This window comes from Sceloporus undulatus, chromosome 4 (genome assembly GCF_019175285.1).
Source record: "Sceloporus undulatus isolate JIND9_A2432 ecotype Alabama chromosome 4, SceUnd_v1.1, whole genome shotgun sequence".
Classification (NCBI taxonomy): domain Eukaryota; kingdom Metazoa; phylum Chordata; class Lepidosauria; order Squamata; family Phrynosomatidae; genus Sceloporus; species Sceloporus undulatus.
In genome coordinates, this window is record NC_056525.1 from 242,658,752 (window position 1) to 242,670,798 (window position 12,047).

The 12,047-nt window shown below is 40.2% G+C and overlaps 1 protein-coding gene across 1 annotated transcript in view; it reads right to left on the minus strand.

The window, feature by feature from the left end:
• COL22A1 (collagen type XXII alpha 1 chain) overlaps positions 1-12,047 on the minus strand; it is a 236,856-nt gene that overhangs the window by 89,372 nt on the left and 135,437 nt on the right. The window contains exons 16-22 of the mRNA XM_042466288.1: positions 10,227-10,280; positions 6,980-7,024; positions 4,616-4,669; positions 3,771-3,824; positions 2,667-2,702; positions 2,225-2,254; positions 236-289 (exon numbers count right to left, since the gene is read on the minus strand). Of these exons, the coding sequence (XP_042322222.1) occupies positions 236-289; positions 2,225-2,254; positions 2,667-2,702; positions 3,771-3,824; positions 4,616-4,669; positions 6,980-7,024; positions 10,227-10,280 (327 nt within the window). The remainder of the gene's footprint in view (positions 1-235; positions 290-2,224; positions 2,255-2,666; positions 2,703-3,770; positions 3,825-4,615; positions 4,670-6,979; positions 7,025-10,226; positions 10,281-12,047) is intronic.

Below are 12,047 nucleotides of genomic sequence, written 5' to 3' on the forward strand. Positions count from 1 at the left end.
AAGCATGCAGGAGGACCTAGAAATGTCTAGAGAAGTGTTTTCTCTAGGAACTTCTAGGCTCTACAGTACAATTTTATGGTCAACATTTGTCAGACTTGCACTGGAGGACCTTGAGATTCCAAGGGAGAACATATTAATCAAAACCTCAAATAATCAAATCTATATTAATCAAAACTGCAAATAATCAAATCCATAAAAGTCAAAGGTGCAAATGTGGGGGGGCAACTGTACTTACGGGGCTGCCTGGTGTTCCAGGAGGTCCTATTGCTCCTCGAGGGCCAGGAGCTCCCTGTAAATAAATGAAAATATTACTTATAATAATAATTATTATTATTTTTCTTATATCCCACCTTTCTCCCAATATAGAGACCCAAGGAGGCAATTACTCAATGTGATGTGTCATATTAAGAAGTAAAATATTGACTAGAGAACCAGCGTAGTATAGTGGTTTTGAGCACTGAACTATGACTTTGAAAAACAGGGTCTGGAAAAAGTGTGGGTTTTGCACAAAACTCTCATATTTTTTATGCAAAAGAAAAGAAAAGAAACCATGCATGTGCATTTTTTCACATAATAATTTCGTAAAAAATTTCAAGACCTATGAATGCCAGTTGAAAACCACACAAAATTCTCACTACTGTACTATTGTTCCCAAATAGTTTTCTTAAATGTTGGAAACCTATTTTTTAGCCAGGGAAGAAATAATGATAATTACTCTTTCCACTCTTAACATAATGACACCCCTCATGTAATTTACCATTATTTGTTCCAAACATTCAGGTAGATCCTATATCAAGTGTGAGAGATGTGAGGCCTGTAGGACACATGCAGCCTCCCAAATTTTTCAACCCAAACAGTGCAACCCGCAAAGTCTCCCCAACAACAAAAATGGTCAATGTCGAGAGAAAGTTTTGCCCAGAAATGAATCAAAATTTAAATGTAGCCACCTACCCATTAAATCAAAACAAGTCTTCGTGTTGGTCAAAATGGTACTTAGAGTAACACAACATTGTTTCCAGTGTTGCAGAACAAAATGGTGCAGGCCATTGGAGCATGGGGAGAGAATTCCCCCCCTCCATTCTCACACTTTTATCCACTTTGTATGTTTAAGCAGACAACGAGCTGTGTCCAACTAAGCTTACTCTCAAAGGGTGAGCATAGCACTACAGCTAATGCAGTATTATCCAATAACATTCCTGTTTGCTGAATGTTGAACACACCCTTCAACTATTGTGGGCACAAAGCACGGGTAGATCTCAGCATAGGTCTACACTTGCCAGAATATTTTAGACTGATCCTAGAGTATTTTGACCCCAAACAACAGGCAGGTGCCTTCCCAAATAGCTCCCATTCATCACCCACCGCTGCTGCTGGAATCGGAATGATTTCCAAATCACATCCATAGCAGCAGTACTGGGCAGCTCTCAGGGTCTATGAATAAAAAAGGCAGCTATCATTGGTGGGTTATTTAAATGCTGGTTAGAGGGAGGAAGCACCAAATCGGGTGCAAGCATTGTGACAACAATCCACACCAGATTTGGGGTTTTGGCCCTGCATCATGAAAACAGGATGCAGGAGCTGGGGGGGAAGGGAGAATTGGGGTAAATCACACATGCAGATAAGCCTTAAGATATGCAGAGCACCAGTGCCATACGCAGGCTCACCATACGTGGACTTGAGTTCACATGGGCAGTGAGCCCTAATAAGGTGAATGGGGTATGCACCCGCACCACATGGCATGCCACATACCACAGGGAGTTGCCTTATGCAGGGGGGTCCAGAATGGATCCTCCACATAAGGCAAGGCCGCACTGTATAGTTTGAATAAAACCAAGAACAGACAGATACAGCAAGAGCAATGTGGAGTCACGTCTTCCCGCCCCCACTCTCCGCTCTCCTTAGGTAATGAAAACAGACAAAGCAATTTCATTTTAAACTTCTGATGCACTAGCAAGAAGTGAGTGGGTTGGATGAATGTAACCCTTGGATAAAAGCTATTATGGGGAAGATAAACAACTTGCCAGTATCCCCTTTGATTTAAAATAAAGTTTATTCACAGTGGAAAGCTTCTGAACCACTCAGTCCTGCCTTATTGTTTCTCTAGGTTTTGTTGAGCTTCACCATTGACTCTGAGAGATAAAAGTCAGAATTGCCACTGGTAAGATCAGTGTATATCTTTTTTCTATTGTCATTGTCAGTAAACAATTGCTTAGAAAAACTTTACCTGCTCTCCTTTTAAACCTTCAGTCTGCACCTAATAGAAAGAAGAGAAATATAAAATAAAGGCAAAAGGAAGAAAATTACGTTGAGGTATGCTCATGTAAAGTCACAGAATACAAATTATGGACATAGCTGAGGATGAAGTGCATGGTTGTGATGAACCCAACCAAAGTGTGGTCTTATTCCAAACACAGGGGTAGCACTAAAACAATTGGGAAGTGAAGAAACAGAGAACACAATACTCTTGCATCCCATGTACAGACCCTAACTTGTCTGACAGTTAAATTTTAGTCCAATGGGACAACAACTTATACCATGCCTGAGGCATCATTCTGCCTGACTATTCCACCTAGACATATCTACAGAACAAGCCCATATCTGAAGAACTATATTGGAATTCCTTCACACTAGATTTGACAAACCATTCCAATACTGGTATTGCTTACCGCTGAACCAGGTTTTCCTGGAGGTCCTATTTCACCCTAAATGGGAAAACACACCAAAATAAAACAAATGAATGACTATAAGCATCTGCATTGGTTTTAGAAGCCTTTAAACTAGGCTGCCATTCAGTCTGAGATATGACTTCTACCACCTTGAGCTCTTCAATGTCCTACACACTGTCTCATTTCGGATGGATTCATTCATTTTTTCACTGTACAATTGGGCCTCCATATCCACGGATTATTTAGCCATGGATTTAACCATCCAAGGCTTGAAGTATTTTAAAAGATATACATTCCAAAAAAGCAAACCTTGATTTTGCAATTTTATCTAAGGGACATCCAGTAAGACCCATCTCTGTCATGATGATATGATGAGATAATGTACAATAATGATATGATGATACTGTATAGTGCTGTAATAATATCCTGGTTTATTGTGAGGGGATATTACCAATCTAAGACTGGTGATTTTATTCCTCCTCTTCCTGCAACCGATATGAGCTGTAAACTAGGGACACTTTTCTTCCTTTAGCGAGATTGAATGATGATACAAGAGAAAAAGGGAACATGAAAGGCAACTTTGATCTGGATCAAAGGGAGGCAATCAGGGTTGGATGAGGGGAACTTTTAACTTGTGTTTGAGGGAGAAATTTCCACTGGTGACACAAACCCTGGACGGGGGAACTCCTGTCTCAACTCCTGAAATAAAATCTTTTGTTTCAAACACACTAAGATGTTCTCCTGGTTGTTGGGAACTGAGGCTGCCACTCCTGATACATGCATGGATTTCGGTATCCATGGGGAAGGGGGGGGTACATGTGTGTCCTGGAACCAAATGCCAGTGGATAACAAGGGTGCACTTTATTTACTAAATCCCACAGACCCTCCTTCACAGAATTCCAGGCTCTAACCAGACTTGTCCAGCTTCTCACTTCTGAGCTTCTAACTTTGGATGTTTTTCCTTTCCTACAAAACAATGTAGCTGAGTGGCATGATGTCTAAGCAAGAAGATCTCTGAAGCAAACTTCACAGTACCTCCAAAATATTCTCTCCCTCCCTCCCTCCTCCCTCTCTTTCACACACACACACACCACTTCCCCTTACCTTTTCTCCTCTGGGTCCCATGAGACCAGGTTGGCCTGGACTTCCTTTGATGCCCTGAAAACAGATTGAGCTGTTAAGATAGTGAGGTTATCATTTTCAGGGTAGAGGGGATCAACATTTGTTTAACTCTTGCTAAGAAAGCCAGCATGGTGCAGTGGTTTGTGCATCAGACTACAATTCTAGAGATCAGGGTTAGATTCCCTGCTCAGCCATGGAAACCCACTGGGTGACTTTGGTTGAGTCACACATTCCCAACTTCAGAAAACAATGTGATAGGGTCACCTTAGGGTCACCATAAATTGAAAACAACTTGAAGGCACATAAAACAAACAAACAATTAAGACAAATTTCAAGAAAGTTGGTCAGCAGATTCCAATTCTTAAAAGTAGCTGAAAAGAGTGAACATGAAATAGATAGAATATATTTTGTAATACAGTATTTAATTTTGTTTCATGGGGTCTCCATTTTAGAGGTGCTCTTTTGATATCACTGATCTCTCCTTCCAAACCCCAGTGAAAAATTCCACTGAGGACAGCAGGGAAGGCAATGAAGATGAAAAACAAAATAGTATTGCCCTCAGCCATTTCTAGGATAATGCTCTTAAAATTACATTCTCAGTCTTTCCGATGGTGCCTGATGCTTCTCTTTTCAATTGTTTAAAAAATGAAACAAAACAACACAAACAACAACCACGAATTAATGTAATTTATATCATGCTTTGGTTCTTATAACTCTTTTATGCAGAGGATGAATTTGAGAAAAAGCTCTCCACTTTTAAGGCCTTCTCGGTACACTTCTCTGCATTCTAGAAATTATTTTCTCTTTACATAGATTTGTCCACATACCTGTTTACCATCCACACCAGGTTTTCCAGGAAAACCATCAAGACCTGGTTCCCCCTGTCAAAAGAAACAGAAAAATGACATTCACTACTGGGCACCTTATTCTCTGAGATGTATCTGTGAAAATTAAATAAGATTCTTACGAATACAATGCTGGAAAAGGCTACCCAGAGTAACACACACTTGGGAATAAGTATGTAAATGCAATATGCATATGCATGAATGGCTATGCTGAGCTGGGATGTGACCATATCTCACTTTGCCATAAGTCACCTCAAATTATTTAAAACCTGACCACAGGTGTATAAGCAGTTTCAATTGTTCAGCCTTTTTCATAATTGCTTCTGAGTCTGATTCATATTTGATTCCTGGTTGGGTACCTAGTACCCAACCAAGAGGCTATCATTTGATTTATTCTTTTGCCTCTAGCCCATTTGAGTATCTCCTACTTTTTCCAAATAATAACAGACTTAGTTGTTTCACAAAATTCCAGTAAAAATAAAAAAATATATTGTTATACATGTATGGTTATACTCTTGTGTATAACCACACATTTCCTCATTGGGAAGAAAGCATGGCAATAAAGCAACCTCCTCCATGTTCCAGAAGTTGGAAACTATTTTGGGGGGTTAATATAGCTTGCAGAATATCCCCCAGCCATGTTTTGGGGGATTCTTGGAGTTGTAGTCCACAAAAGAAACGTTTTCAAGTTCTGCTCAATTCCCATGTAATTGCATATGGTAGGTCTACTACCACCAAACTGCATTAGTTATGTAATTTGGATCAAAATTTTGAATTAGAGTTAGAGCAAATCTTTTAATACTAAAAAATTAGAGCAAATATATTAAAACTACAAAACTTCTAACACAGTGTAAGTGTATTTGTTTAGCTGACCAAGATTTGAAGAGCCAAGAAAACATTGCAAAATAAAACTGACAATTTATTTTGGGTTCAAAACAGAGGTTTGCCACAGATGAGTTAGTGTCCAATCTGAATTTCCCTGGAACGATACACCCTTTATAACCCTTTCTCTTTCACCCCCTCTTTCCTGGCTCACAATGCAAATGCCTTGGATGCATCAAAAGTGTCTGCCACCCACCCCCCACTCTGCTATCACCTGCATCTGCCCCAGGAAGGAAAGGTGTTACTTTGCTGGCCATCAAAGTTTGGTCCTAGGAAGTAAACAAGGTCATGAAATAACATTCCTTTTGGATATGAAAATATGCTTGTCATCTATGCAGTCTTAATATGATTTAAGCCATGGTTGAATATGATTGTTATTTCTAATTGCTATCTCTAAAAATATCTGAACTTAAAGGCACAGAAGAAGCAATAAATCCTCAACACAGAGGCTGAGATCCTAGATTCAGGTTGTGTAGCATAAATCTCTGTGTGCAGACCTAAGCATTAATTGTGCTGCACAACCCATGTGCTGAAGTACAATGTTGCATAACTGAATCAAGAGGCTATACAGACTGGCACTATGAGCCAGGATTGGGGGGGACTTCAGGCTTGGCAACCATATGCCCCGACTCCACTCCCAAGGCGGCATCAGAACGGCCACCTGACCACATGGCGGGCAGCATTGTGGCGTTTCTACAACACAGCATTTGCACATGCTGCGCTGAAGAAATGCCAAAAAATGCCATGGCAATGACAAGGGTGCCCTTTTCCCAGCACTAAAAGAAGAGTTTTTGTGGGTTTTTCTGAAGATGCCAGCCACAGATGCTGGCAAAACATCAGGAAGAAACTTTTCTGGAACATGGCCACATAGCCCGAAAAACCCACAAAAACCTATGGATGCCAGCCATGAAAGCCTTTGACTTTACACTAAAAGAAGAGGTTTTCTGCTGCTCCTTTTTGCACTGGGTGGGAACCAGCCAGGTTGGGTGCGTATTGTGTGGTTGTCATGGCCCCAACCTTGCAAGCAAAGGGGCAGTGGCAAGTCAGTCCTTAGCTGCCCTCTGTTTAGTCCCTAAGACACCAAATATGAATGGAACACACAACCAAATATGCATGTCTATCCACATACAATTTGCTTCTGTGTGCAATGGCATCACCATGCACAACTCCACTTCTACGTCCTTAAATTGAATGTGGCTGTTCCTTAAAAGTGTCCAACAGCTTCTGGAGGGAAACTTGTACAAGGATAAACCAACAAGATTCCAGCCAGTCTGCATAATTATTCTATGTGACTCTGTGACATTTAGATGTTGAATCTTCTTGAAAAAGTTGTTGTTTTAAACTTGAAAAGCTTAACAGACAATCCTTCATTGTCTGTGTTTTTAGTGCTAACATTTTGAAGGAAAGAAATTCAATGTTTCTGCTCAGAATACTTACAAATTATTTAAAACACACTGTCCATACCTTTTCTCCCTTGGGTCCCTTTTCTCCTCTTTCTCCCTGAAGACCCTAAAGCAGAGACAAATGATGAAACAATGAGTTGTACATTGTCCCCACTACCATCCTAAAGCAAAACATGGATGAGTCATTAATTTTTTAGTAACCTGCATTATGACTCATTATGTGATACGCACTGTGAAAGGGGAATACTGATTTAGGACACTGTCTATTAAGTAGCTGTCTATCATATAACAATAATGTTATGCCTCAGAACAACCTTTGCATATGCTAATTGGTCTTACAATACTCATCAAACTGATCATCCAGAGGGACTCTGCTCTTTCCAGTGCCCCAAAAGAATGACTATAACAACGATAATGAGGCAGAGAAAAGTTGAATGACCTTCTCTACTTAAATGTATATTTCCAACTGTTCAAAAGTGAAAGATTTCAACAAGCCAAAACTTTCAGAGAGTAAACTTCTAACTAGAACAAAGGGATTCCATGTAAAAGTACCAATGCACCAATACAGATCAAATTCCAATAGACACTGCTATAGTTTGTCCACTTGATATAGCTGTCACAGGAAATTTAATTTGTACCATCCTCATGTCATGGACATCTGTGTGGAATGTAACATCATCTACAGGGAGCAACAGTGTTGGAGAAAAATTGCACCACTGGGTGTTCTTCTCTTTGTCCCCTTTAAAACCCTAATTGGTTTGGGTCCATGTTACTCTGGGACTGCCTCCTCGCTTATAATCTACTCGCTACACTCAGGTCCTCTGGGGGACATTTACCTCTACTGGCCAGAACTAGACTGTCAATTGTCACCCAGAAAACCTTTTCATCAGCAAGTGTCATCCTGTTTAACAGCTGTCTCCCACTGGATGCACCATCGGCGTCTGAAGCTCAATATGTCCAAGACCGAGCTTCTTGTTTTCCCTCCTAAGCCCACCCTTCACTATTCCTTTTCTATCTCCGTCAATAACATCTCGATCCAGCCGATCCAGGAAGCCCGCAGTCTTGGTTTCATCTTTGACTCCTCTTTGTCATTTATCCCCCAGATCCAGACTACAGCCAAAGTCTGCAGATTTTTTCTCTATAATATCGCCAAAATCCGTCCATATCTCTCAGCTTCTACCGCAAAAACACTGGTCCATGCCCTAGTGGTCTCACGACTAGACTACTGTAACCTCCTCCTGGCAGGGCTTCCTCTCTCTCACCTCCACCCATTAATTTCTGTTCAGCATTCAGCTGCACGCATTATTTCACTCGCTCGCCGTTATGATCATGTCTCCCCTCTGTTGTCTTCCCTTCACTGGCTCCCTCTTCCTTTCCGCATCAGGTACAAACTTCTGCTACTCACCTTTAAAGCCCTGCATGGGCTGGCCCCTCTTTATTTAACTGATCTTCTCTCTCCCTACATCCCTACTCGCACTCTCCGCTCTGGTAGCCAAAGTCTCCTCTCCCAACCCAGGATCTTCTCTGCCCCATCCCGGATCCGTCCCTTCTTTCTTGCTGCCCCTCATTCCTGGAACCTTCTTCCTCTGCATGCACGACTCATCACTTCCCTAACCAGCTTTAAGACAGAGCTGAAAACCATATTGTTTAGGGAAGCGTTCTCAGGGAATTTGTGATTGTCATCTGGCTGTCTGACACTATTTGATGTGATGTGATTTGTTTGATATTTGATGTTTTTAATCTGTTTTTTTTTTTTCTATATGGTAATTTTATCTATTCCTCTTTTAATTGTTATTATCTTAGAATGTACGCCTTGGGCAGACTTTTATTTACTCCTAATTTTACCGACTTTGTACAGCGCTGTGTATAATTACAGCGCTATAGAAACAAAGTTTAATAATAATAATAATAATAATCAGCCGCCCTTAGACTGTGAAATGACCTGACATGAGAGATTTGACAGCTTAACATGCTGTCTGACTTTAAAATACTATAAAAGTTGATCTCTTCTGGTAGGCCTATCCAGTTTATTTTAAACAATGAATTTTAAATTGGCTGAATCAGAAAAGAGACTCTGCCTACATTAGCTTTACATTGGGGCTACCAATGAACCATTGCATGTGGATTCTCCATACAATTCCTCATAGGACTTGCTTGGGAATAAAAGTCAGAGCGGTGTAGTAGTTTGAGCCTTGGACTACAACTCTGGAGATCAGGATTCAAATCCTTGCTCAGCCATGGAAACCCACTAGGTGAACTTGGGCAAGTCATACTCTCTCAGTCTCAAAGAAAGGCAAAGCAAACCCCCTCTGAAACAATCTTGCCAGGAAAGCCTAGTTGTAGGTTCACCTTAGTGTTGCCAGAAGTTGGAAATGACTTGAAGGCACATAACAATAACAATAACAATAACATGATAACTAATCACTGTAGCAAGACTTTGTCTCCTTCAAGGCCTTTATTCTTGTGTCTAGAGAACCACCTATTAGAGAAAGTGGCATATTCTAGCACAGGGTTGGGTATAGTGTGACCAGCAACTCTCATCTACACTAGACAGCATAGACAATAGTGAGCTGAGCTGGGAGTTGAAGTCCATAATCTCCCTGTACAAGCCAGACCAAGTTTTAAGATCTGCAGAAGAAGGCTTTGTCTCAGTTCCATCGCAATCACTGCTATATTTCATCACGATATGTGAGAGAGCCTTCTCAGTGGTTCCCAGGCTGTGGAACTCCATTCCACATGAAATCTAGGTGGCCTCATGCCCCTCTTTTTCTGACAGCAGATGATTCCTAAATCATGTGGGAGAAGAGTGTTTTGAAAGTAGTGTTCTGTGATTTTAACTTTGTATATTAATTGCATGTAAACTATTTTTAGTGATGTACTTTTTAAATCAAGTTGTTTGTTCAGTAGCTTTTTAAATTTTGTAAATGTATCTGAACCTTACTTTTTAAGTATTGTAACTTGCTTTGGGTCCCATACTAGGATAAAAATCCAACAACATATGAAAAATGCACCTGATCCACCTGTGTTCTCATTTCTCTTTCTTTTCCTGCTTAGCCCCAGTAGTTTTGTGGATATTCAAGCTGCTTCAAAGGACTGGAGCTTTGATTTGCACAGGGAATTGCAGAACTGGAGATTCTGGAGGCTTAGCAGCTGCATTTTCATATCCATAGGCCCTGCTTAGTTGTGCTTGTGTATGTTTGAAAATCAAACATCAACTTAATACTCAAGTAGATTTTTTCTTTTAAAAAATCATTAAATGTTTATAGTACACTGGGTAGATTGAATAAAGAAACAAAGTCATAACTTACAGGTGCTCCAACATAACCTTGGCGGCCAGGGGGACCTGGCTGACCATCTGTCCCCTAATCAAAAATGTAAAGAGAAAGAGAGATCAGAATCATGATGACTAGAGAAGCCAGAAGATGTACATGACCTTTCTCACAATAACAAATCCCATTGTAATGGAAATTCTACTACAATCCAGACATCCACGTCACACCTCTGCTCTAGAAAAAAAAAAAAAGGAAATGTCTTAAAACCGGATGGAGATGCAGAAGGAAAGAGGGTATTTCTGTCAGTGGGATGGTTTGCACTGGATTCTAATCAAGTTTCATGAAGCTGTAAGAATCTGTTCAAACTTAAGCCGAAAGGGAACTTGAAATAGTTGTTAGTAAGTTAGTTCAGTTAGGGGTATTGATTTGAATCTTCTTGGTTTGTTGTTAGCTGCCTTTGAGTCACCCTCTACTCATGGCGACACTGGGTATAAGATGTTTCGAAGCCCTGCTATCTTCGACGGCTCTACGTAGGTCTTGCAGATTCAGGCCCAGTAGACCCACTAACTGAATTACATTGACCTGTGGGTTGATTCACCATTCAACAAATGATCTGATGGGCCTACTCCAATTGGGAGTATCCAATAGGACTCCAGACATAGTAATTTTGTTTTCCCCACATCATCAATAAATGTGCCTTTTATTATATTATTTTATCTTCTAAAATATCTCTGGTCCACCCTACATCCTATCATATATATCATGTATTCTTTAGATTGTAAGCCTGAGGGTAGGGAAATGTCTAATTAACAGTTTGTAAGCTGTTCTGATAGCCTTTTGGCTGAAGAGCAGAGTAATAATAATAATAATAATAATAATAATAATAATAATAATAAGTATTATATATATATATATATATATATATATATATATATATATTATTATAAATATTATTATTATTATTATTATTATTATATACAACAAAATTACAATGGCTGGATCCTGTTGGGTACTTCCAACTAGATATTCTCAGCATTTCAAGATTATTTTCAGCCTAGTTTTGAATGTATTCTTTCAACCACAAACAGCTTATTTGGTTGTTGAATATATATGGAACTCTCCTGTGTTGGCATCCCTTCACTGGCTCCCTCTCCCTTTCCGCATTCAGTATAAGCTCCTGCTGTCGACATTCAAAGCCCTCCATGGACTGGCCCCTCCTTACTTATCAGACCTTCTTTCTCCTCACCTTCCCACTCGGGCCCTCCGTTCTGGTAGTCAAGGGTTCCTGTCTCAGCCCAGGATTTCCTCTGTCCCATCCCGGATTTGCCCCTTTTCACTTGCTGCCCCTCACTCCTGGAACCTTCTTCCCCCACAAGCAAGAGCCATCACTTCTATAACGAGCTTCAAAACGGAGTTGAAAACCATCCTGTTCAGAGAAGCCTTCCCAGGCATTGCATAATTGTCGCTTACTATCTGATGTTCTTTTGTTGCCTGTTTATCGAACCATTTCCTGTATTGCTATGTATTGTATATGTATTATCCTACTTGAGAGTATGTATTTTCCCTGGATGAAGATTAACCTTCCATTTTGAAGCCAAGCCCTCCCTTCAGTCCATCTGCCTTGGTCCAGGCCTCGGAGGTTGAGAGGAACTGCTGGACCTCTTACCCTTTCCCGTCACCACTCCCTTCTCCTTCTGTGTCATGTCTTTTTAGATTGTAAGCCTGAGGGCAGGGAACCATCTAACTAAAAAGATTGCATGTACAGCGCTGTGTAAATTTACAGTGCTTCATAAATAAAGGTTAATAATAATAATAATAATAATAATAATAATAATAATAATAATAATAATAATAGGT